Source organism: Girardinichthys multiradiatus, chromosome 21 (assembly GCF_021462225.1).
Source record: "Girardinichthys multiradiatus isolate DD_20200921_A chromosome 21, DD_fGirMul_XY1, whole genome shotgun sequence".
NCBI lineage: Eukaryota > Metazoa > Chordata > Actinopteri > Cyprinodontiformes > Goodeidae > Girardinichthys > Girardinichthys multiradiatus.
Genome location: NC_061813.1, coordinates 17,426,336 through 17,454,029, shown reverse-complemented (window position 1 = coordinate 17,454,029; position 27,694 = coordinate 17,426,336). Strand labels below are relative to the sequence as shown.

Here is a 27,694-nt window from a genome sequence, read left to right as displayed (position 1 = left end):
TTATCAGGATCATTTACATCCAAGTGGTAAGCTCGTAAGAATAAAACAAATAAATGAACACATTCCATTCTGAAAGTTAGAAATAGTTACTTTTTTTTTTTTTTTAAATAAAGGAGGGAAGAAAAACGACGTCACTGTAAATGTAACTTATTATTTATTATAAATCCGTTACTAACCTTTTGAGTCCCATTCAGTAAAAAACAATGTCTTTTTTTTTTTTTTAAAGAGTCCTTATGGAGACCCTGTCTCAACAAAAAACGTCTGAAAACTGAATGAAAAGTTTGTTGTAAATCTGGGAGCTGCTGTTTGTGTCTCTGCTCGGTGATGAAACGCCTCCCCAGCCGTCCTGACTCCGTGTCGGAGAAAGTTCAGTGATTTACCATCCACTAGCCTGAGCCCGGCGGGCTGTACCAAGTTTCACTGGAAAAAGGGGGGTTGGACTTCCCTGGTTACCTTGCTTTTCCCTGGTTTCATGGGAGAAATGCCGTCAAAGGAAGCCAAATTCAATAACTGACTTTTTTATCAGTCCACTGCGAAAACAAAACAAACCTGTGAGTTAAAAGCTGCACAATAAAAGGGGTATTTTATGACCCCCCCCCCGGTGTGTAGATGGTACGTTCAAAGACGGTTCAACAGTGAAGTATGTGGAGGACGCCCCCTCAACTTTCTTTGTCTTACCTATTTCCATTCAACTTTTTTAATCCATTAGACAAGTGTAACCTTAAACATGGTAATGTGTTCAACTGTCTTCTTATTGTAGGGTTAAAATTGTATTATTATGACAAAATACCACGACCAAGACAGGGTTTAAACTATCCCAGAGACTGACCGGCTCAAAACAGGCTTGAGATTTAAAACAGGCTTGAAATTTAGTGAAATCATTTACATTTTAGAGGACACCCAGTCTAAGTCTATATACTTTCTTTGGCTGCTTTGTTCCAGTGCTTTTATGAGGGAATGGCCGTCAGACATTAAGAGAGAAAGAGGAGAAGCTTGGTGGAGCAGCCTTGATTTCTGTAAGAGTGTAATGTGAACACTGGGAGGCTGAGTTTCTTTTTTGCTCAGTTTATGTAACAGGGTTCAAACACATTTTTTATGACTAATATACAGGTCCTTCTCAAAATATTAGCATATTGTGATAAAGTTCATTATTTTCCATAATGTCATGATGAAAATTTAACATTCATATATTTTAGATTCATTGCACACTAACTGAAATATTTCAGGTCTTTTATTGTCTTAATATGGATGATTTTGGCATACAGCTCATGAAAACCCAAAATTCCTATCTCACAAAATTAGCATATTTTATCCGACCAATAAAAGAAAAGTGTTTAATACAAAAAACGTCAATCTTCAAATAATCATGTACAGTTATGCACTCAATACTTGGTCGGGAATCCTTTGGCAGAAATGACTGCTTCAATGCGGCGTGGCATGGAGGCAATCAGCTTGTGGCACTGCTGAGGTCTTATGGAGGCCCAGGATGCTTCGATAGCGGGCTTTAGCTCATCCAGAGTGTTGGGTCTTGAGTCTCTCAACGTTCTCTTCACAATATCCCACAGATTCTCTATGGGGTTCAGGTCAGGAGAGTTGGCAGGCCAATTGAGCACAGTGATACCATGGTCAGTAAACCATTTACCAGTGGTTTTGGCACTGTGAGCAGGTGCCAGGTCGTGCTGAAAAATGAAATCTTCATCTCCATAAAACTTTTCAGCAGATGGAAGCATGAAGTGCTCCAAAATCTCCTGATAGCTAGCTGCATTGACCCTGCCCTTGATAAAACACAGTGGACCAACACCAGCAGCTGACACGGCACCCCAGACCATCACTGACTGTGGGTACTTGACACTGGACTTCTGGCATTTTGGCATTTCCTTCTCCCCAGTCTTCCTCCAGACTCTGGCACCTTGATTTCTGAATGACATGCAGAATTTGCTTTCATCCGAAAAAAGTACTTTGGACCACTGAGCAATAGTCCAGTGCTGCTTCTCTGTAGCCCAGGTCTGGGGAATGCGGCACCTGTAGCCCATTTCCTGCACATGCCTGTGCACGGTGGCTCTGGATGTTTCTACTCCAGACTCAGTCCACTGCTTCCGCAGGTCCCCCAAGGTCTGGAATCGGCCCTTCTCCACAATCTTCCTCAGGGTCCGGTCACCTCTTCTCGTTGTGCAGCGTTTTCTGCCACACTTTTTCCTTCCCACAGACTTCCCACTGAGGTGCCTTGATACAGCACTCTGGGAACAGCCTATTCGTTCAGAAATTTCTTTCTGTGTCTTACCCTCTTGCTTGAGGGTGTCAATAGTGGCCTTCTGGACAGCAGTCAGGTCGGCAGTCTTACCCATGATTGGGGTTTTGAGTGATGAACCAGGCTGGGAGTTTTAAAGGCCTCAGGAATCTTTTGCAGGTGTTTAGAGTTAACTCGTTGATTCAGATGATTAGGTTCATAGCTCGTTTAGAGACCCTTTTAATGATATGCTAATTTTGTGAGATAGGAATTTTGGGTTTTCATGAGCTGTATGCCAAAATCATCCGTATTAAGACAATAAAAGACCTGAAATATTTCAGTTAGTGTGCAATGAATCTAAAATATATGAATGTTAAATTTTCATCATGACATTATGGAAAATAATGAACTTTATCACAATATGCTAATATTTTGAGAAGGACCTGTATATATATATATATATATATATATACATATATATCTAGACTCAAATCTGACGGATTGCCAGTCTTTTTTTTAGCCCCGTTTAAAGTATAAATATGGGTGAGTGGATCTAACTAAAACAAGGGAAAGATATTCTTCCATACTCTATTTTCTTTTTCCATACCTCTTCAGACCTACAGAATGCTTAAATCAGGTTTTTCAGACTTTTCCAGAATGCATAGAAAAACTTTGAATAAAATGTGACCAATACTCATAGAGAAATGCTTTTTTCCCCCCCATCAATATTCAGCATATGTGACAAACTTTAGCGCTGCACAGTCACAGTTGTCAGCACTGTTGCCTCACAGCATGAAGATCTCGGATTCAAATCCTGGCATGGGCCTTTTCTGTGAGAAACTTGCATGTTCCTGTCCTGCGCGTGTGGGTTCTGACCTCCTAACACAATTTAAAACCTTGCATGCTAGGTTTATTGGGGACTAAATTTCCCTTAGGTGTGTGTACATGCTTGGTCATTTGTCTTTGTGTTTTCCAGTGAGGCATAGACAATCTGTTCAGCGTGTACTCTGTCACCTATTTACTGCTAGAGAAGGGCACCATATTAACTACAACCTTTCAGGTTTATAGAAAATGAATAGATAAATTGATGTTTAGCAGTTATTCATGTTTACTTTAGTTAAACTGCTTGTTTGCCATTGTTCCCTTTAATAGGCTTCATGTTTTACAAGTGTTTTCCAACTGTTCCAGTGACTTGCCAGTGAAGCTGATGGGATTCCAGGTCCAGGTCCAAATTCCAGAATGCAAAACAGATCTTTTCCTAAACATAGTTAATTGGCTACATACCTCCCTCATGTGTGTTTTTAATGTGCATTTGGTTAGAGTAACTTAACCCAGAGCATGTGATGCCAGAAGATGTTCCTGAAATATGCACTTCATCTCAGATTCTTCCAAATTTTCCCGGCCATTCCCTTCTCCTTTTTCTACCCTTTTTCCCTTTTAGAATCACTTACTCCTCCCCCCACAACCTCACAATGCCCTGGGCTTGTGTATGTGTGTGTGTAGTCCGAGATGATGTCAATATTTGAATCAGCCAGGCTCACTGCAAAGATTAATAGGTCTGTCAATATTTAACTCTAAATGGCTAGGCCGATAGGACACAATGAAAATAACCCGAGAAAGGTAAATGAAAAAAGGGGAGATAAGTCAGGGTGCAGCGAGTTGAGTGGAACAGAAGTGGAAAACAGCAGTGTTTTAAAGAGCGCAAACTTTCAGAGAAAAAGAGGAACGCTCTGCAAGAGAGAAAATTCTGAGAAACAGAACAGATAGAGAGGCAACAGATTAATTTATCAGGATACTAATTCTGAGAAAACAGAGGCACGCTCAGGGTCCAGGATGAAAAGCAATGCAAGATAAGAAATCTGAGGAGAACTTTTGGAGACTTATGTATGTTGTTGTAGTTGCTGGAAGCAGTGACTCATCATAGAAGCTTGCTGTTCCAAACCACTACGAATTAAAGCAAACCAGAGGTATACACAAACACACACACACACACACACACACACACACACACACACACACACACACACGGGGATCCTCCTTTACTCATAAACACAGACACTCATGAGAAAATTTTCTCACACATACACACAACCCAATTGTTTCCCTACGTTACATCAGAAGAGCATTGCCCATGCGACTCATACACACAAAGAGAGGAATTCCGGATTACTAAACTGCAATCTTCCCTCTATATTTTTTTACAGAGAGATGCAGAAGTTATGAAATACTCGAAGAGTGAACACTAAACAATAGTCAATTTCCATTCAAATCATGTACTATGTTTATCCACTAGGTGGCAATCTTTTAAGCATTTACAATACAGTCCTGCTGCTGTATGCAAGCAAGAGAAATGTGTAATACTGTGCACATGAATGTGTACACCTTACCTTGTGTGAGTGGAGTGGGTACGGTGACCTGGACTCCGTCTAGACTGCAGAGGTGACCACAGGGGTCAAGGGTCACCACTCCTCCTAACATATTAATGATAAAGTCAGTGACAATGTTAAGTTTATCTCCTATTTAAAATATACAATCTTCGTGTTTTAATGTTTAAATCCCATATTCCGATGTAAATACTCATCATACAACAGGTCCTTGAAGGGATGGTTTCAGATTTTTGAAGTTCTCTTAAAAGGTCACCATGTTACCTGCTGTAAATTGCTCTCACAGCATCTTTTCATTTTGCATAAATCCCAATTATGGTAGTTGGCCCTGAAGGTTAAAGCTAATGGCAAGTCTCAGTAAAGCCAAGGCCAAAGCAGACTTCTACCGTTAAAAAACAAGTATTTACAAAGAATGTGATTAATATTTACATGAGAAACTGAGGTCAGAGACCATGTGCTACCAGAGATGTTCCTGTGTTAAACACATTCAGCCAGAACGTCACAAGTTACATTTCAGGTCAGAGGCAACCTCCTTGATTTGTCTGAAAATAACTGCCCTGTACAAATACAACAACAGTTTAAATGTTAAAATCTCGTAGTCTTTTAAAACTGCAAATACATTTTTTAAAAATCAAAGTCCATTTTGGTCTCGGCCTCTAGCCGATAACTTTAACTTCCAGGTCCAACTAATCTAGACTTAGACAAACTAAAGACACTAAGAGAGTTACTTATGGCAGGTACGATTCAAATGTCTTTATCTACCTGTTTAATATTCTCAATCATGACATACACACAACATAATATGAGCTTTAGTGTCAGCAAGTAATAATGGGCAAATTATAACAAAAGCAGCAACATCAGGAGTGTAATTAATCACATTGTCATCAAAAATAGATTTTATATTGGCACCCTGTGATTTAGCTCTATTTACATCAGTTGTAGTTTTGTTGGGCTAATCATATTTAAACAGGACACACAGTTATCATTTATTTGTACTGTGCTTAGCAATCTGTTTATAATGTGCTCGACAAAATGATTACTGTTTATTTCACAGTTTTATCAAAGGTATTTGCTTACATTTTCACAGCAAGATTGAATAAACCATAGGGAATCACTAAGTAATGCACACTGTATATTGTAACATTTAAACATGGCTGCCTGATCAAATTACATAACAAACTGCTTCAACCCAACTGTTTGCCATTATTAGAAAGCCATTATACCAAGGTGAAGTGATGCTAACCTTCATTGAGAATGAGACAATGCTCTGCCTCAATGCCAGGTCCCTGAATCGTAATGTCTTGAGGGACTGGAGCATCTTCTCTGCCTATACGTGTCACCCCTGTGATGCAAAAAAAGGACAAATGATGATTAGTTAAGTGCAAATGTGAAAATGTAGACAGATATAGCTGATGGCATACATGTTTGCACTGATCATGTCTTTAACTGGGTTCTGTTTGCACAGCGTCTGTACAAATCAAAATAAAAGTGATGGCTGTGGTAAAATGGATGAACTCCATTTGCCTAGTTCCAGCTAGTGATTTTACCACTTACCTGTGTTCAAGGAACTAAAGGAGGAGGTGCGGCCTAACCTCCAGTATTTGGAGGTTTCAGGGAAGTGATGTCACAGGAAGTACCAGGTGAAGAGGGGAGAAGAAACTGTTAAAGTGTTAAGTTAACTTTGGGGTTTTGTTTATTAGTTTTGAAGTGTTAGAGTTAGGATATAATAATTGTTAAACCGTAAACACAGGGTTGTTGCTAGATAGAAGTAGCTTCAGTGATTTGACATTATTTCTCATGTTGGAATATACCTGCAAGATGGAAGATTCCATTTCAGTTAATTGTGTTTGGAAGGGCATGAAGGTATTTAAGCAGATCAGGAAAGAAGTTAAGGAGGGAGGACCAGCTCAGTGTAGCTGTGTGCACGTGATGTTAATTTTGGTTGGTTTGAGTATAGTTATGTTTATTTTGTCACTTTCAAGTTTAAGTCATTTTTGTACATATTTGTGGTTGCTCTTTTTGTAAATAAACCACCTGCTACACTGGAGAACATCAGTCTGCTGCCCTTCTTCAGCCACTTTGGCGACAATATACCACAATGGCAAATGCCATCTTTTATGGGTGATGTGGAATGCAGAATTTTTAAACTGTAGGGAAAATTATCACTCTGTATAAAAACCTTACATATAAAATTCATTTGTAAAAAGCTGCAAGTGTTTAAGAGTCATCATTCTTCTGAAGACAGATATTTTCTTACATTTTAAAGCTATTAATTATGTGTGAGTCACTTTGCATTAGCATTCCTTGTAATATCCAGAGGCTATTAAACAATAATCAGAAGTACAAGCATCCCTCTCATGTTGTACTACTTTCGACTTGGACCACATCACTGTTACTCTTTGGCAGCCATCTAGAATACCAATGTGGAAACTAGCTTTATAGGATGATAAATCTGTGTAGCAGAATTATTAAGACCCTTGTGCAGAAGAGTTTGTTATACTATTTCACCTGAATAGAAAAGAACATTAACTGCATAAAACATAATTAAAAACACATTTTCTTATAATGCTGTTAGGTCTTACAAAATTTGCAGAGAACACAAACATTTATTATTCTCTCCCTAGAGGACAAAAATACATTTACTGAAAAATCTTTGTAAGCAAGACCCCAATCAGAAATATAGAGTAAGCTTACTACAATACTGAAAGTATTTATACACATAACCTTTTACACGTTTAGCTCCACGACAACCAAAAACTTCAATGTACTTTATTGGGATTTTTTAACAGACAGACCAACAGCAAGTGGTGCATAATTGTGAAGTGGAAGAACAATAATACATGATTTCACAATTAAATGACCTAATTTAAATCCCATTGATAATCTATGGTAAGATTTGAAGATTTTGTGTTCACAAAAGCTCTCCATCCAATCTGAATGAGGTAACTATTTTAAAAGGAAAATGTTTAGAGATGTCAGCCTGTTAGAGATGACCACCAAGAGACTTGTCGGTGTAGTGGCAGAGATGTTAGTCTAGCATTAAATCCTAATAAATCATATTTAAGCTTGGAACTGTATGAATACGTTGTTGCTGCTTTATATGGAGCATCATATTTCTAGCATTCCATATGTAGACATCTTTCAGCTTTTTGGTCTCTATGGCCATGGAGCACTTGGTCTGCAGATACAGAGAGTCAGGGAAAAACAACAACCCAGGAGAATATCAAGAGAAAGCAAAGACAGGGGAAGAGATTAGAGAGCATCTGGTTTCACTCCAGACTCCACGTCAAAGCTTTGCATGGCAGGTGAGAATTTACATTAGAAGATTTAGAGTAAGTGAAGATAGAGGGATAAAATATGACCTGGCAGTCCCACATTTTTTTGCTGTGTGTTTTAGTAGTATGTGTTACCTTCCTTGAGTGGCAGCAGGGTGATAGCCACACTCAGTCTCCCACTGCCCAGGCTAACCAGATGAGGCGTCGCAGTCTGGACCTTCAGGCCTTTTCCCGTGTCTATCAGGTCCAAGGGTGGAGACTAGAAGCATTAAACAGACAAATATCAGCTGTACACGTATTGATTGCAATCTCGAGACACAATTATTCAATTTAAAAGCTTATTCCTTGTTTTTATGCATTTTCTGTAAAATAAATCCATGAAAATGTGTAACTAATAGCACATGTTTGTGTGAGAGCTTTCTTTCACCTTGGGTTCTGATGGACACATCTGATCCGACTCTGCCTTAAACATCATATCGGACTCCTGAATGCACACACAAAAACGTTATTGTTATTGCTTTCAAAAGTTTTGGAACATTATGGATATGAAAGGGAATGGAACTATACAGATGGCCTTTAGTGGATAAGCTATAAGATACAAAACGACAAACATGTGCATCCAAAAAATGCTTTTGGTTTATGCAGCTAATCACAAGGTAAACTCTTCCTATCACGTATTCCAGGGAGAGAACATCTCTTGAAGGAACAAGTACAATTTCAGTATGTTTGTGTAAGCCATGTGTTTTTGGAAGTACGTGGCAGAATAGAAGAGGGGTGATGCATGGTTGGTTGGTTGCCAGTCCACTACAGAGCCAGCATAGGTACTCACAGACAAACCCACAGACCTAGAACTAACATGTTCATAGTTATATTTAGGAAAGAAATAAGGGACCTTATACATACACAGAGAGAGCGTGCAAGTACAGTTAGACAAATCAGAGGCTTCCAGCTGCAAACTGATAGGAGAAACTGCTGCCTTTGACATACTACATTAATCCAAATCCTAATTTTGTTTCTTAGCTTCCATTGTCTTAGAACCTGTCAGAAGAATCAAAGCAAATGATCATGTGGCACTGCAACCAAAGTACATTTAAGAATAATACTGGTGTGCTTTTAATTGCTCCAGGTTTTATAAGCATTTGTGTTTGTGATGGATATTTTACAGTCCTTTATTGATTATTTAAATTGAAACAGAATGTCACAAACAATTGGGACTCATCCGTCAACCATGAAATATAGCTGACTCTAAAGAGGTGGATTGTTTTTAATTTTTATTGCCCATCACTGGCCTAATTATTTTTTTCCCTTAAAAATGACTCCCATCACTGCAGACATTTCTTTAGCTTGCAATGCTTTCTAAAATTATTCATACCTCTTCTTGTATGTTTCTCCTTTTTGTCATGTTAAACCCACCATGCTTGATTCTCTGTTTGATTTAGGTCTGAACTTTAACTAGGTCATTCTACCATGTGAATATGCTTTGATCTAAACTCTTTCCATTGTAGCTCTGGCTATAATGTCAATGCCCAGCTGGAAAATGGCCCTTCATGCCAGTCTCAAGTCTTTTGCATCTTCAAATAGGTTTTCTTCCTGTCTTCTGTCTTGTATTTAGCTCCATCCATATTTCCATTAACTTTGAACGGCTCTGCTGTTCCTGCCATAGAAAAGCAACCCCACAGCACAATATTTTAGAGTGGTTTTAACTATTATCTTGATGTGTAAATTAAAGACAAAAAGGCACAATGATTAATAACAGGGGGCGAAATGTAAAAAATAAATAACAAATCTTAAATCAGTTTGCCATTGAAAGGAAGAGAATGACAAACTTTAAAGAGCAAATAAGGCAGAGGAAGATGAGAGGGAGAAAACTCAGAAGTGTGGCTGTGTATGTTTTTTTTGCAAACATCCTCAGATCCTCTACCAAGGGCTTCCTGTGAACTACCCTACAATTCAGCAAAGAATACAAAAAAGCACGATTGCTACTATTTATGTGCCCAGACATAAAAACCTAAACATATGACAGGCACACACACCAGGATGGGGAAATATAGCTCACCAAGGCAGCCAAGATTACAGCATATGGGGAACCACCACAACCACCGTGTTTTACACCTCATGCCATTTCCTTTCTCTCTTCCTCTAGTGCATTATCCTCAACCTGTAATAATCTTTTAATAGCCTAAAATAGTCCCCTGAAGTAGCTTTCATAATAACTAACTTTATTGTTTTTCAGTTATTTTCCTTCCTTTAGATTTTTAAACTCTGTCAAGTCTTCATTAGTGTTTTCCCAAATTCTGTACCTTGTCATGGTCCCTTCCTTTTGTCTTTTCTGCTCTTCTACCAATCCATGCCCTCTCCTCGTGTCTTTTTTAATCCCATGTCCTGTCTTTTACACTCTTTCCTCCAACTTGTTGCAAAGGGAAAGCAAATGGAGCTCTGCCCTGCACAGCTTCCTCTAATTCAGCAGCAGCTTCCTTTCTGAGGACGTTTCCTTTGTTGCTTTGACACCCTCATTACCTCCAACAATCCCGCGTCTCATAGACACAGACATGCTTGCAAATTCCCTCATAACGTCTAACCATGCACAAACATCCACAAATAAACCCATATATCAGCTTTTTTATCATCTTTCATGTAGATATGGGCTTCACATTCCTTTTTTTTCCATCACTGGTGTAGACAAAGCAAATGCGCCATTTATTATGGCAACATCATCTGAAGAAAAAATGCTTCAGAGTCCAGCAGGACAAAGAATTGATGCTTCGATCTTAAAGAGGAATGCTTGAATAAAAATGACAAAGAAAATTCAATTTTCCTCCCTGTCTGCCACAGCCTCTTGGCTCCACCTTCTCTCTGTCTTTTGCAAACAGCTGCTCTTTAGTCTTTTGTTCCTTCTCTTTATTAGTTTCTCCCCACAGACCAGAATTACCTTCTTTCTCTAGGTGAGGCCCTTCCAGGGCAGGTCAGGACAAGTCTGCGACCTTGTTTGCTTTGGTTAAAGCAGAGCAATGAGCTGTGTCAAGCCCCTTTCTAGATATCCACCCTTTTCATTAAGTTTGTTTGCATCATGTTATTAAAACATCATGGCTGACCTGAAAAGATAAGCTAAAGCATGACATTGCATGTTTTTTGCTTTTTTGAGCAAGAAACTTGTAAATAGTTTCTACCATGACCAGTCTATGACCCAGTTCCCTTGAAAACCTCTTTGATGCCATCTGTGAAACACCTGAGTTTGGTCTTTTTGCCCCGCATCTGGAGAGAGAACTTAAGACAAAGAGCCAGATATCTAGACCAATGCAAAAAAGGGTAAGTGAAAGAAAAATATCATTTTAGAGGATGTTTAAAAGCAAATCATTATCATTTTCCTTCAATATCTGTCCATTTTCTCATCATTTTCCTCTTCCTTTACATCTGTTATGACTTTCTGCCATTCACCATTTATACCACTGTTACGCTCAATTTCTGCAGTAGGTCTAGGTTTCCACAATATACGTTGAAAACATAACACATTTCATTGCCTCTGGTTTGTAATCTTTTCCAGCATAGTGGCACAGTTATATTTTAGTTCACTGCATGGGGTGTGGAATTCTACTTTGCTCTTAGCTTGCTCTGTATAACGTTTAAGATCAAACTCTGTCAGGAGATATAGTTAAAGAACAAGAACCCAGATACAAGACTTTTAGGAAGGACTATGGTTCATCTTGTTTGGAAGATTTCTTGGCATCCCCAGCATGAGCTAGAAGATGTTGCAGGCAATAGGGACGTCTGGGCTCCCCTCTTGTGAACTGATCTTAGATAAGCAGATGATGATGGATGGATTGATTGTTGTTGACTGAATTTGGCTTTTAAAATAATGACAGTGTAGTTTACATCAACTTCACTGTTAAACTGACAATGTATCTCAAACACAGCACATTGTTGGCCTTATTTATTTATATATTTGATTAACTCCATTTGTATGTCTGGATGTTTAAGATAGCTAATCTTGGCCACTAGCTGAAGGAAGGAATCTCTTCACAATTCAGACTGACTAACCTTTAGAAATGAAAGAGGGACAAAGAATTATCCCTCTGTCTAACGTTTCATATTAGTTGTTGTCTCATGTGTTTAAAAAACATTCTCTCTTGATGTGTGCACTGGACTCTCTGTCTTTCTTATTTTCTCTTTCTGTATGTTATAAAGCCCCCTCCCCTTACATTCCAGTGTTACCCCCTCCTCCTCCCACCTGACAAAGCCAGCATTGTATCAGAGATGCTGTTTAATATGGAGCCAGTCTCAGTATCCTTCATATTGAGCAATTCATTGGCCTTAATATGGTTACTTTTCTCCTCAATATATGTCCCAAACTCCCAACTCCCTGTGCGTGTGTGTGTGCGTGTGTGAAAATGTGTCCACAACATTAATGTAGTAGGATTGCTCAAGGCAAGTGTGTCTGTTTTGGTCAAATGTCTGAAAGCTGATTACCACAATCTGACCTTGATCTTCTGCTAAAAAAACAATCAAATGTTTGCAGAGTCAAACTCTCTCACACCGCTTAAGTGATTGGGAAAAGTCCAAGATCCTTGCAGGAAAGAAAGTGCATTGTTGTTCTAGCTGACTCAAAGGTAGAGGAAATCTATCTTGAATGTCTGTGCGTGGCCTGCGGAAAAGCCAAGATAACTTCTGCTGCCATATGCAGAGGATTAACTGATGTTTGTTTTCCAAAGGGGCAGGAAATGACCAAGAGACAAGGAAGGACAGCGGTTCGGTAGAGGAAAGTACTGCAATATATTTCAAACTTTTGAGGTGAGCTGAAGTTTGACTTTAAAGCCAAAAAGAAAAGAAGAAAAATGGAGAATGAATGAGGACCCCTCTGATTATGTACAAGACAATACCGACTAGAAAAATAACAGCAAGAGAACAAGATTTAAAAAGAAAACCAGATTGACAAGAAATGTTTCAAGCACCACCACTGGTCTGACGGCACTAAAGATCACTTCTAAACCCAACACAGACAAAACATCTGTGCACTTAACTACCATGTTATTTAAACTCTTCTAAATGACAGACATTTAACAAAGACACAGACAATGTATAGGCAGTGGTTTCCAGATATGCTTGTGTGTGACACTGCAGTTTTTCCCATCCATAACACACACAGGGCCAAGTTAAGACTGCAACAGTTTTAATATTGGTTTCTTGTATTGCTCCCAGGAAACATAACTGAACCAAATTTAACTAAATAAAAATACATAGATTATTAACAAGCACATTAAATCATGTTGGATACAAAAGCCATATTTAACATCACAGAACTAATCTCTGCATAACTTGTGCATTTTTGCTGTTTATCACTTCCTAAATATTTTAGTTTTTGACATTAAAAGCAGATTATTTATCAGTTCAATTTAAAAACGTGGGCTTCCAGAGCACATAGTTTAAATCCAGATAGTTAATAAGATAATAAGAGGATGAAATGTTTTTCCATATTTATTTGAAGAAATAAGAACAGGTAAACAGAAATCCTACTGAAAAAAGTAGTAGAAGTATGTAATTCTCATTTTGACATCATTTATTTATTTATTTCAAATCCATGTAAAATAATTACTTAATAAAATCTTAATAAAGTTATTAATACAGGAGAAGCACACTTTTTGAATTCGCGGTTTTGAACAGGAAAGTTCTCACAAAGTGTGATGACTGGTGTTCCTCATATAAATTCTCTCTTACCATTACTGACGCGCATTTGGCCACTTCTGTCATCGCGCAGAAACAGACCGATTGGTCCAAGATCTTGGGGTCCTACAAATGTTAAGCCTCTGCTCCTTTAGTGGTGGTGATACTCCTGACGGCAGCCACCCACATTCCTAACAGGAACAACATGCACGGCTATTTACTTCTAAGGAAAGTCCTGTAATCCGCTGTCACTTTAACACACTCCAGCGCAAGTTACAAACAGCCGCAAAAGTCAGAAAAATAGGCCGGCGGCCTGAGCCGACCGCGACGTGTAGAGGAATGCAGCAACAGCTGGAAGCAGAGTTGGACAGGGAACAAGGGGAGGGAGTCTCTCCTCTCCTCTCCTCTCCTCCTTACAGCCTCACACACACTGAGAGCATAATGTGCAGGTGTTAACAGACCTACACTTGACCTCCCATGAATGAAGAAGGTTGAAAAAGAATAACGTGAGCCACACAAAGTAGTTGTGGGAGACAAGGGGAGGGCAGACAGAAAGAGCATTCCTTCACCCTTACTTGGTTTGGCAGCTGGAGATAAGAGACCAAGATAGGAGTGTTTTAGCTAATCATATTACAACAGGACTGCAGTCAGGACATAATCCAGCTCTCATGCTGCAGACAGTTTATTAGTAATTAGGTTAAAGATCCACACAAATTCAGATGAAGTTGCACGTAATAGGAATATTTTTAAAAAAAGCATAAAATCAAAGGAATTTTTTCTACAGGACTTGGCTTCTGTCTTTACTAAACATATTAAGGCAAACGGCTACAAAGATTTGTGGTTTTTCAAAAAGAGATTAAATGTTCCTGTGAACACAAAATCAAATGCTAGAAAATACCAGCTTTAAAGAGTTGGATATCAGATCTTCTCTGGCAGACAAGTTGAGAGTACAATAGATGTCCTTGCATCGTATTCCAGTAGCCTGTCAGGAGTTTACTCTTAAAAAGGAGTGGAAACCTTAATGTGCTAATTGCATGTTTGTTGAAGCAGGCTTCAGACATAGTAAATGAGGAGTTGAAGCTGTTAAGTTTTAGGCTCGTGATGGACTGTGAGACCATGTTTATTACATAAGCTCTCTGACTCACTTTTATTGCTGTTTTGGCATCATAGCCGGTCTAAGGTATAAGTGGACTTTCTGACTGCTAAGGCATCCCACTAGCCTGGTGATGGGGGGGCAAGATAAAGAAGACAAGTTAACAAATGCATCCGTTGTACTAATAAGGAAACCCTTCAAAGTTTAAAAGTTATTTTAATTGGATCATAAATTAAAGCTAATTTAATAATTTATTTGTATATATCCTAGCTGGGAAAACATGTCATGCACACAGTGATTTGATACAGATCAACCAGTAATCGTCTTTAATTTCATGGTTGCGTGTAAATCCAGCAACAGACTTGGCTGTTCCTTAAAGTCTCTACAGTTCTTACAGAAGCCTGACAGCCAGAGAGGAAATGTGCAGTAAATACTGTATGTCTCCTAAGTCAAAGCTCTGACCTGGGAATCACACTCGTTCACAACTGTTGTTGTGCCACATGCTCTAAGTAAAACAACACCGAAGAATTATGTTCCCAAATAAAGGCTTTTGTGCTATCATGTTTCCCACTGGTTTACTAAAGTGGTGACATGGTTTATCCCAAGAATTTTCACTACTCTTTCTACGGGTGGCCCCCATGTTTCATAGTGAACTGAGACTGCTCTGTGAACTTTGACCTTCCTAGTCAGAGTTGCAACCTCAAAGTTTTCTCAGATGTTCACTTGTAACTAAGCCTTAATTCCTACTTGCACTTACTAGTCCATTCCTATTGGTAAACCAGCTGTAAATGACTGGTTTAAATGGTTGGTTTAAATGTCAGACCTTGCAGAATGACCCAAGGCTGTAACAAGAGAAGCTATAGGCCACAGTCCTTCAGTAAACGGTAGAAGATTGGATATTTGTAATGTATGGATTAATGGTTTTATACTTAGACCTGGGAATTGCACAACAGTATCAATTTATAAAAAAATAACTCTTTTTTTATTAAGCACTACTTGAAATTCAAGAATAGATTTCCTTAGAAGTAGCCAAGTTAAACGTTTGAAGGTGTAATTTTGTGCGCAAAGGTGCAAATAAAGGCATGCTTCTCAGGACAAAAACAAAGAGATTCAGTTAATGAAGCATGTTCAATCATCAAGTTTACAGAGACTCAGTATATCCCTCTATGTAATGCTTGCCTGGAGAAGTGTCAAATGGTGTAGGTTGGTTTTTGCACGTGTTATGTGAGCAATTGAAAAAAGCTCTCAACCACACGTCCAGTTATGCATCTTTCTGAGGAACAAGTACATGACATCAATCCTCATACGTTGTTTTGTTTGGCAATCTTTTCTTCTTTTGCTGTCATTTCATAAAAGCAGCTGCTTTGAACAAAAGGGAAGATTTATGTGTAGTTGTAACTGAAACCAACTTTGAGGCATGAAGAACTTGATTTCTGCTGTGCTCACACATCAACTGTTGTGCAATACAAAAGGTGTTTTTGTGGTAAAACAAAAGTGTTGCTGTAAAAATGTCAGTTCAAGAAAGGTTTGCCTGCAAGAAAAGACACACTCTGCAAACACATCCGAAATAAGTGATGTGCAGTTAACGTGGCTCTCATGGATCCCTTCATGTATGAACGAGAAGAAAAAGTTCTTCTCTACTTTCTTCACTCCTCTTCTTTAGCACTACATGATGCATGAGTGCATTACATGGCCAAAACAAGGTCTCAGAAAGGTTTTGGACTTACAGAATCAAACTTATTTGTGTGCAATTGCTTATTTATTTGAAACTGCCTTATGCTTTATTTACTGAGACAAGCTTGAAGACTTATGCAAAGAGAAAGATACGAAGCAAACTGTTACCAGATTATTACCACCAGAACCTTTCTTTCAGTTCCTTTTAACATTCTGTCTCGCCGAGTGTTTCCAGAACGCTTTACACAATCACATCTTAATGGGCTAGAAATGAGCGCTATCAAGAGTTTCCCAGTGACATCATCCCAAAGGCTGTGGGTTTAAGTGAGTCTCACGGTAACTGATGGCATTTCTAAAAGAAATTCCACTGTTCCCATGTGTTTCCAAAAGGTTGTGCAGGAAATCTAGACCTTTTTGGGAAGGACATTGTCTCCCTATGTTAGGGGAAACCATTCATAGGTGTCCATTTCATTCAGTACATTTTTTACACATTGTGACTTCCTATGAACATTCACATCCAAATGCCTTTAATTTTTTAGGGTTTTGAAGACACTAGACCAGATGGATGGGTTCAATATTAAAAAGTGGGATGTCATTTGCATCTAATTATTAAAAATAAACAACTACAAAATGGGTTTTAGTCAAGAAAACTTAATGATTTACTTGAAAAAGGAAAAGCCTGAATCTCACTTCAGAAGAGTGAGAGTCGGCAGTCACCAGATTTTGCTAGATGACACGGTACCAGTACCAGTACCAGTACACTAAACCTAAATCGCATCCTTGGTGCCATCTACTGGGGACGTTCCACACCCACTATGCATCAATTTTTACAATAGTCTGCAGTAGGGAAATGTGGTTATGTGACTCAATTAAATAATGTATAACAGCATGATATCATCTAGAGTTATTTTGGTCATAAATGGGTATCAGAACCAATATAAGAACAATGCGAGTGTCACACAAAATGTTCGCATAATAATATTCCATTGAGTAAAATAACTTGAGATTTGAGTATAATATGGTCATTTATCTCCATAATTCTGAAAGAAATGCATAACTAAAACAAATAATTAACCAATTCCCTGTTTTAAGAACATCATATGAATGGTTTGTTTACAGTTACAGTTACCAAGCGGCAAGATAGTGTATTAACTCAGACTCTGTTTTTCATAGCTTGATATTTTTGTTTAGTACAGGGGAACTCCTTCTGTAAAATCTTATGATGGGGAGGAAATATTCAGTCACGATGCTTTTACAAAATAAAGTCAGAGTAAATAGTTCTGTAAAACTTACTGACTGTAACTCACAGTTAAAGTAAGGCATATTTTCTAAAATTTGCAGCCTCTTCACGTGATTTATTCAGCCCTAGTCTGTCTTTACTCACCTTTAATTCATTTAGAGGAAAGATAGCCATAAAATACACCATGAGCTGTTTTTACAGATGTATAAATCTCCCAGTCACTATAGTCTGTCAGGGAATACTGACAATTTTGTGTGTAACAGATGTTAATAACCCGGTTAACTCCAGTATTTTAAGGCATGTAACGGAAATAGTAGGCGTTAAATGAGTTGATGCCACGTTTACTGATCTGTTTAATGTTAAACCTTTAGACCCAACTGGGAGACATGTTTAAGGATGGTTTTCCTACCACAGTTTCCTCTTCTCAACACATACAAACCATGAAACTAACTGTGACAATAATCCTGCCACTGAAATGCTAATAGCAAAATTGCGACCATGTTTGGTCACAAAGACCTCTGCTGAGGATTTATGCAAAGCAAGATGTTTGTACTGGACTGTTTGGAAATGTGCTGCAGAGCTGGACGAGACTGAAGTTCTGGATTCATTGAGAGAGATATGAGACGTGGTTGGAAATAAATGCCAAACACAGCAGACATGCAATGCAAAAAGGGCAATGTGACAACAATCTCTACTTTGAGTAGAAACAACAGCAAACTAACAGAACTCAGACAAGTAAATAAGTTCACACACAAACAAGTCTTATTATTTATTAAAAACATACAGATCTTGCCTTCGTTGTCATTCTCTCCTTTGAAGCCCTGGAAGCCAGCTGGAATACAGTGAAGTAGGACACAGGGAGAATGAGAGGGGACCAATCTAAACAACAGAGGAATGCTTTCAGTTTAGTTTGTTGCTGCTGCTGCTGCAGCTGCTGCTCTCCCACTTGTCTGCCATGGTATTTGTAATTACTCCACAATTAAAGTGCCTCTGGTTGTGTCTCAGTGTGATCATGGACCTCATAGTGCTCGGTGACCACACTGAACAGTGTCAACAATGTGGCCTTGACAGAAGCAGGCCGTTTCGCACAAGTGAGCTTATGGTGTGAAGAGAAGTGGCAAAGCAGATATGAAAACAAAATCATCATAGTCCTCTTTTAGATGCCACTGCTGCTGAGGATAAAGCTTCATTCAGATATTTAACTTTGGTCAACTTGAATTCTTCCCCTTCTGTCACACACTTGTTCCATATATAAATAATTTCTGCCACATTAGAGACTCTTTGCTATCTTGCTCCCCATTTCCCCCCTTTTCTAACTATAAAACTCCAGAAATTCAGAGCACTGCTGTCTATGGCATGCATAGTAAACACTAAGCCTGCAAGGCACAAACACATACACAAATAGGAACACATACTGATGCAGACAACTCTAAGACAGATGCAAGTATACAGTTAACACTGTTTCTACAGTTAGCATGCATACCTTGATTTATATATTATTTAATGGCTATATATTTAGGTTACTCAAGATTTTCCCAGCATTCCTCTGAATAGAGACTGCTTCTATTTCTGCATCAAACCCAACAAACTATAACACTAAAAATGTATAGCTGTTTATTTGAATGGGTGCATATGTTTTGTGGGGATTGTGGCAAAGGTTCCACACATATTTAGCCTTTTAGAATTGATGCCCTTAAGGTGTCGCCGTCTATAGCTCTTGTTAAATGCAATTCATGTTGAGACACAGCTGCCCCAGTAGGCTCCTAGCCCAAACCTATAAATAAAAAATTAACTAAAAGCAGCATTGCTGAGAAAGTTCATTATTAAAAAGCCAAACTAGGCTTTTCATTACCTTTTACTGAAGTGCACCCCTTTTTCAGTGGTAGGGGTTTTGGTATTTAGGTATATTTACAACGTGGTTATTACTAGGTTCAACTTTTTGTAATCTTTAAACAGACACAATCAACAGGTTTAACATTTTTTAAAATAAATAAATACATACAAAGCCTAAATAGAAATGCTTTATAAGTCCTCCTTTGCAGCTTTTTTAGAATTTAGGAGGGTAAGTAACAATCAGGTGCTGCTGATGAAATTCACTTAATTGACGGATCATCAACAAGTTTGACCAGCTGTATTAAAGCCGGGCACTTTTAGCAGTTTGCATTGTATTATGAGAAATATTATTCACAAGTGGAAAATATCTAACATCAGCTGCCAAAGTTTCCAAGTCTGGATGTCCCAGCAAATTTATCAAATCAAACACCTTACACCAGCTTTTAAGCATGATGGTGGACTAGTGATAACTTAAGCTTGTTTTGCAGCCCCAGAATCTGGTCACCTTGCTGTCATTGCGTAAGCAGAAGCTCCTCCTATCACTCCACTACTAAAGTTTGGCGGAAACTATTCTATGCCAGAAATGTAGCAATGTTGCACATAGAAAGTTGACAGTTTTCTCCAAAATGATACCGGACTGATGTTGTCGTACAGAAACAGTTACTTTTAATTGCGGTATTTTTTCACATGTGCCTTTTTAATTTTAGCCTTGTTTCTGTTTAATAAACAGACTTGGTGGAGATTGTTGGATGCATTGTTAACTTGGGGTCAGCTTACATAATTTTAGAACCTTATATGGACTAGATCGATTTTACTATAACTAGTAAAACCAAAGAAATGAAACAAGGATGTACTTTGTTTTATTATAGCTGGACAAGTTTGTTAATGCTGTGCCAATGCATCTGTTTTATATGATATATCTCACATACCATTTTGATAATTAACGTATGAAGATGTCAGATGTTTATATGTTTCTGTTCTATGATTATTATAACACTGGTAACAGGTAGAGTACTGGTGAAATGGCTGATCTGTGTAGAAGTTTATATTCATAGTGGCAATATTTGTCGCATCTTGCAAGAAATAGAGTCATCACTCTCTCACACCACTCTCAGTTTTCCCTGAACTGATCCTTACTTTCCCAAACTCCTCTTTGCTGTATTTAAAATATTTAGGCTAAAAGAATTGGCTGCAGCTAAAACTGAAGAGTTCCAGGAATATTTAAAGGCTTAAAAATGACAGTAAACCTGGCATTTAACTTGAATCATTTGTTTAGAAACTGAAGATCTGTAGCAGAAGAGCTGACTGTGAACCATATGAAAATCCTGCTAAAATTCAATAAGGTCATGTGCATTAGTAATGCAATTTTATTCAAACAAGATGAATAAACTACGCCTTCCAACCTTTGTTCAAACATGGGACATGTGTCATCTTGGTTTTGCATTCCGACTCTGACAGCAGCACGTTGTTGAGTTTAATCACAATGTTGGCAAAGTCAGTGAGCTCCACAAAGTCAGAAGTGATGATGTTGACTCCATCCTTCCCTGGCCGTTGAGTCTGGACCCAAGACATTATGACTGGCAGGTTTCTAGATTGACAAAAGTAGAGGCACCTTTTTAAAGAAAACAATGTTAAAGCAATTTTTTTCTGTGCCAAAGTTGCTTTAATTTGAAACTAGCAATAACCTAATTTCTTAATTCAACCATGCTCAGGTTACTTGTGCTTGACAAATTATAGTAATATCCACTGTACTGTAAAACTCTAATCTGGTCAGTTATTTGCATTTCTAACTTTATTTAAAACTGCTGTTGGTTTACTGAAATATATAATAATGTGATAGAAAAGTAATCTAAAGAGAAAAAAAGTAAAAGGGAGTATCTGTCTGTCAGTGAGTTACAGCTCCAACCACTGATGCCTTGGAGTCACTCCTCTGCATTCCTTCTTTTTTCATTCCTACCAGGCACACAAATTCAGAGATAGGCTTGCAGTGGCTGTATCACTTTAAACACCCAAATATTTTTCCCAGTGTGAGCCTCACAGGACAAAACCTGGAAGCTTATGTGTTTATCTGCTCATGGTACGCAATCCTATTTCCTTAGAAGTTCAAAATTAGACCCCCTCCTGTCTCCATCTAGTCCATTTGGGTTGATATCCCTAAAAAATATGTGCTGGTCCTTTCTTTTATCTGAAGGTATGAGGAGTATTTTCTCTGGGTTAGGATTTTGGTTGTAGTTTCAGCTGGAAGCAAAGGCTAGAGGATGTAGATTCCTGGAAAATGAGTATGAGCAAAAATAAGGTTTCACGAGGAAACCTGAGATCTATTTTTAGAGTTCTCACATGTGCAAATGCTTAAATCTCTGTACCTTGTATTATAACATATGCATAGACAAATATACTTATGACTTGATACAAGATTACAGTGTGCAAAGATAAGACTTTATGCCAGACCAAAAAAATACTCACATAAATGTGTCTGGTTAATATAATTTGTTAATATGTGTCAGGTTTAGAAGAATAACCCGACCACGAAACCTAACACAACCCAAAGAAGCCCTCAGACAGTAATAATCCTCTAAATCATGACACCTACCTTTCTACCAGGTAATCACGCAGCCCCCAGACCAAACCCTTGGCCACAGTGTTGACCGTAGGAGTGAGGATGGCCTGGGTGACATGGAAGGATCCCTGTTTGTTTCTTTCTTTTAATGTAGTTTCCAGGAACTAAGAGAAAGTTGAATGAAATAATAAAAACGTTTTGAAAGAGAATGAGTTTATGAATGTTGCTTGCGTGGTTATGCAAGGATGTGCTGCAAACGTTGGCAACAAAGGCTTATTTTAGGGAAGTAGAGTAAGAATTTTTCGAGGCAAGGAGGCATGCAGCAAGAAAAGAAAACAGTGTAGTTGCGAAGGCACAATGAAGACGAAAAGAGGCTAATTGTTCTGATTTTAGTGTAAACAAGTTATAAAAAATTATCTCATTCTTAGATTTAATTTACCACATTCAAAACACAAGCTTTAAGTCCAGAAATTAGAAGTAATTCTCAATGAACAAAATGAGACATATTATACAGAGGAAAATCCGATATATTCAGAAGAACCTCTCATTTCAGGTTTGTCTATGACATCTCTTTAGATTAGTTCTGGACTTTGACTTCTCATTTCTAAACATAACCTTTACTCTCATTTCACCATTCCCTGGTTAAATCGTTTGTGAGCTCAGGGCTCTTATTCTCCTGTAAGAGTGGTTTTCCTTTTTCCACCAACAGATTGTTATCCTGATGTTTTCTTTTACACAAAGAATTGTGTTTGTACAGTTATATCACCCTAACGTGGGGGGCAATGGAGCAAAGCAAGAGTTTGTGTTGTTGTCCTACCTGTATAAGCTTGTTGGGCTCTGTGGTGTTTGCCCAAGGAGCAGGGATTTTATTGCCTGGCCACATGACTGGGATACCTTGTGCTGAAGGATGATGGTAGAACACAATGACCTGTAAAGAGGCAGAAAAATAAACTATTTTTAGATCAAATGGTAAAGAATACAGAAAAACACAAGCAAATGAAAATATTATAATTCATAAGGTATTTGTACTTTCATTTACCTTTTTAGTTTTTTCATGTAAGATGTCTGAATTCAGTCCTAGCTTTTCTTCATCTGTCTTAACTAAATGTCTAATAACCCTAATTTAACAATTTAGGCATAACTAGCATTCTCTGCTCACTTGCACCCTACTCATCATGGAAATCCATAATGTATTTTTTAAAAACATTTAATCACGAAGCACTCATTCAGCTGGTGTATTTTTCATCTGCACAAGTGGTGGAAAAAACATGAGATGCAGGAGATTGAAAGTGTCTTGAATTTGACAAACACAACAAAGAGAAATGCTGCCCAATGGAGGTATTACAAGTATAGCTCCACCTTTACTCATTCTGTCCCTTACCTGTGCCCTCCACTATCTCTGGTATCTTTGCCAAGTAAGTCAGCAAAAGATTAGGATGGCAGGAAGAGGGTTGATAGTAATATGTATGGATTTGTATGTGCAAAGCCCTGGATACGCTCAGTAGGGTTATTGCAGACACAACAATCTAAGGGTCTACAATAATAGTTACTGGAAATGGAAGGTTTAAGTCAAACAGAGATGAATAAGCCTAAAGTTAAAGTCTGAGAAAAGTGAAAGTCAGGTTGCGCGGCGGAACAAGTGTTAATGGGATGATACTCACCTCTAATTCCTTCTCAGCAGTGTCAGAGGCGGCGGGGGATTACCTGACATTCATTGATCTGTTCACCACATGCACACCTACATGCCGGTTTTGTTTTACGTGCAGTAAACGCACGTTGCAATATATATTTTCAAAAAAGGAATAAACATGTTGCAGTGCTTTTTGAGGGGATAAAAAATATTCCTGGTGAAATGTTCCACGACAACATTGTGATCCCACCTGGTATTTCTTTTCCCACAGGAAGTTCAGGGTGATGTTCTCCACTGCACAGTTGCTGCACAGCTTACTGCCAAACACTTGCTGGAGCATATGGATGAGGTACACGTGGTGCTCTGCATCCATTGCATAGTAATGGTTGAAGTCCAAAAACACAACCTTAACCCAAAATGGAATCAGTTAGTCATCTAAAAATCTATCTGTGTTATAAAACTTGTAAAAATACTGATGAGTGTGATTCTTACCTCTTTCTTGTGTCTGCCTAAGAAGGAGTTAATTTCTAACAGGCCATCCCTCACCTTTACAGACAGGTAGACAAGTTGATGATTAGTTGATGCATAAAACAAAAGGTCTGTTACTAATGGAAAAAATATTTGTTTGGTCAGTTTTAAACATTTAAATAAAGAAGTGAATCTGTACCAAACTTTTTGTACATGTCAAAATTCAAACATGACTTTATAGAAAAATGATAAATGTATCCATAATAATTTAAATGTTTTAACTTTATAAATACCTCACTAAACAATTCTGCAATAAATTATTTTAGGAAATGTTTAATGTAATATATTAAAAAGGTCTTTTTTTGTATTTATTTACACTTGTTGACATCTTGATTGCTTAACCTGAACAGGTCAGTCTTTTGGTCAGTCATGTTGACATCTAAAGCAGAGTTTAGCCCTCCCCACTGTCTGTGATGATTAGGGCTAAAATATCATATTCATTCCCTGGCCACTTTATTAGATACACCTTTCTATTACTAAGTTGGACCCCCTATTTGGCTTAATTACAGATTCAAAAAATGATCAGACATATTCCTCAGAGATTTTGGTCCACATTGGACATAGTAGCATCATGCAGTTGCTCCAGATCTGATGACTGCACATCCATGATCTATTAATATCCAGTTAATATCCAGTTCTACCAAAGCCCGAAGGTGCCTCTGATGGATTGAGATCCAATGATTGGAGAGATCACTCAGAAACAGGGAGGTCATTGTTTTAAAGAGACCAGTTTGAGATGGTTTGAGCTTTGGGACTTGGTACAATATCCTGGTGGAAGTAACCATCAAAATACTGGTAGATGGTGGTTAAAAATACTTGGACTGGTCAGCAACTATATTAAGGCAAGCTGTGTTGTTTAAACTTTGCCCACTTAGAGGCCTAAAGTCTAACAAGAAAATATCCCCTACACCATTGCACCACCAGAACCATAGTGAACGGTTGGTACAAGGCAGGATGGTTTCATGTTGTTTACATTTACTTTGCATCCAACAGAATGTTGCAGCTGACATCCAAACTCATATTTTCTAATCTTCTAGGTGGTCTTCAGATGCAGTAGATAGTGAGTCAAGGTCCAATTTAGAGATAGTTTACAGCCTACCCTGGCTTCTGTTGCCTGTCTGTCATCTCAGCCTGGTCTGTTCATTCTCATATTACCTCTGAGATCAACAATACATTTTTGTCCTCTTAATTGCTGCTCACTGAATATTTTCTCTTTTTTAAACCATTCTCTTTGGACTGGAGAGATGATTATCTGTGAAAATCCCTGTAGATCATCAGGTTCTGAAATCCTCAGTGCAGCCTTATTGGCACTAACGACAACAGTACGCTCATAGCCATTTAAATCCCCTTTCTTCCTCATTCTGATGCTCGATGAATTTCCTGACATATAATTAATGCATTTACAATTTGTGTAAACAAGCTGGTTCACCTACTAAACGTAGTGGGTGAGAGTAAAATTCACGATGTGCTTCAGTATAAATGAATAAAATATTATTACAGATTTGAATTGGGAACAGTTGCAATGACCCATTTCAGACAAGAGCTGTGTACGGACGGCTAAGTTCACCCTTTGATCCGGGTCACTGGAAGAAAACAGTTACTGTTGCCAAAAGTGTTGCAACAAACTGAAAAATAGTGCAACATTTAGCCATAATTTTTAGGACTGTAGTCTGAAATATATTTCAAAAATATATTTCAAAATATAATATATCAAAAACATATTCCGAAAAAACAAATCAAGTAGAAATTGGTAATGCATTTGACTAAGGAGACAAGCATTAGAGTAACAATTATGACAAGGTAGTGTCGGCACATTTCTTTACTCACCTTGTGTCCAAAGAGACCATGGATGAAATAGATCTCACTTCCTGGTTCACTAGGTTTAGAAGATACCCTGAGATCAAAATAACGGATTCCTGCATCTAATTGCTCCCGAAATGTCAGGTTCTGCGAATGAAGATCACATTATATGATACAAGCAGCTGTGAATTCATACGCAGATGTAAGTCATATGCACAGACCTTCAGATTGTTACATGAATGTTGACTGGATGATTTCTGCATTTTGAGAGTAGTACCTGTGTCATTGACCACTTCACCATGACTTTCTTGGCTAACACACTGAACATAGTGGCCAGGTACTTTACATAAGCCTTCTGATCAGGGCCCACTGGGGCATGCACATCCACCCAGAAGGTGAAGGAGTCATGAGAACCTGGAACAAGGTGTGACACTTGTTGATACTAAATCACCAAAGATGAAGCGAGAAAAGCTACACTTGTGTGTAAACAGGATAAAAACAATACAACTCTGAACAAATGCTTGACTTGGAGGTTTTGGCAATTCTGGACCATCATTACAAAACCCTGAAAGGACCAACAGCTTGACTGTTCGTCTCATCGTTCACCCTATATATGCTCAACTCTATTGCCTAATGTTCCATCTCTTCACATTGCACTGCTTTATCTCACAATCTTTCTGCTCACCTGGTACGGCGAGGTACTTCAGAGGCATGGCACTGAGTTTGGAGGGAAGCGAACCCATCCAGTCAGCATTAACTTTTCCGATTCCAGCAGGTCTGGTCCTCATGTCCCTCAGCAGGATGCCAGCCAAGGAACCGGTCAGGAAACGGCTCTCTGGTACAGAAGCATGCCTGCGAACGGATCACCTTGCGCTCCGAACAGGTAATAGCCACAGCAGATCATCCTGGAATGTTGCCACTCGTTTCTTTCACTTTAGTATCTAAAAAACTCATAAAGAAAACCATTAGTTTGCTTGTGATTCCATTCCGGCCGGCATTGCCTGGCATCCTTGAGAAGATCGGGAGGGAACTAACAACCACAATAATCCTCTTAAGTGAATTTCCACTTGTTACAGCCTCTTCCCCGCCCATCCTGGTAATTCTGAGCTTAATCTGTTGTGTGTGTTTGCTAGAATCATACATGAGAAGCACAGACACGCAAAAAAACAGCAGGAGGTGAGAAAATTGTTTCAGATTTTCATGTCGTCCAGCAAATGCTGATGTGTAGATCGTTTAGATGACCGCGCATAAAGTACTAATCTGATAATATGGATCAGATTAGGGCGGCCACAGAGTTGATGTAGAATGACACAACTAACCTTTCATGATTGTCTTCTCTTCATCATCAAATATCTTAAAGCTACAAGCCAGACGTTTCTGCAAAATCAAGCAAACTCACTTTAGATAAAACGCCTTGCAAATGTGACCATCCTTCTTGATCTATTGGGGTTTTATGTGATGGAGCAATAGCAGGGAGTTCATGATTGTGCAGGAAAATTATACATTGTTTTGAAAGTTGTTAAAAAAATATATAAAATCTTAAAATGTGCCATGTATTTGTATTGTTGAAAGAGTAAATTCTTTGAGGAAATTCATTTTTCTGGAGAATCATGATTGGATTTAAACCTTTACTTTGACTGGGTAATTCTAAAACAAGAATATAATTTCATTTAAACCAGAGGTAACCAGACATTACGCCAAGCGGGCCAAAATCGTAAAAAAGTACCCACGGGCCCCATTTTCTAAAATGCATTTTTCCAAATAAAACGCTAAAATAACTGTAATTTTTTTTTTTTTT

The 27,694-nt window shown here is 38.3% G+C and overlaps 2 protein-coding genes across 7 annotated transcripts in view; both read right to left on the bottom strand.

Moving 5' to 3' along the window:
- Window positions 1-14,034, bottom strand: part of phldb2b (pleckstrin homology-like domain, family B, member 2b) — a 48,131-nt gene extending 34,097 nt beyond the window's left edge. The window contains exons 1-5 of one of the 6 annotated variants that reach the window (XM_047349548.1): window positions 13,596-14,034; window positions 8,314-8,370; window positions 8,022-8,145; window positions 5,855-5,953; window positions 4,615-4,698 (exon numbers count right to left, since the gene is read on the bottom strand). In XM_047349548.1, the coding sequence (XP_047205504.1) occupies window positions 4,615-4,698; window positions 5,855-5,953; window positions 8,022-8,145; window positions 8,314-8,370; window positions 13,596-13,628 (397 nt within the window). In that variant the 5' untranslated portion in view covers window positions 13,629-14,034. Of the gene's footprint in view, window positions 1-176; window positions 368-4,614; window positions 4,699-5,854; window positions 5,954-8,021; window positions 8,146-8,313; window positions 8,371-10,815; window positions 10,894-13,595 lie in introns of those variants that run through there. The other 5 variants (XM_047349543.1, XM_047349545.1, XM_047349546.1 and 2 more) reach the window with 5 other exon arrangements.
- Window positions 14,035-18,304: 4,270 nt separating this feature from the next.
- Window positions 18,305-27,090, bottom strand: plcxd2 (phosphatidylinositol-specific phospholipase C, X domain containing 2). Its single transcript, XM_047349194.1, has 8 exons — window positions 26,582-27,090; window positions 26,174-26,310; window positions 25,924-26,043; window positions 24,061-24,114; window positions 23,819-23,974; window positions 22,756-22,866; window positions 21,972-22,102; window positions 18,305-20,969 (listed from the first exon to the last, which is right to left on the bottom strand). Exons 1-8 carry the CDS (start codon window positions 26,682-26,684, stop codon window positions 20,771-20,773), a joined length of 1,011 nt encoding a protein of 336 aa, XP_047205150.1. The 5' UTR covers window positions 26,685-27,090; the 3' UTR covers window positions 18,305-20,770.
- Window positions 27,091-27,694: the final 604 nt, after the last annotated feature.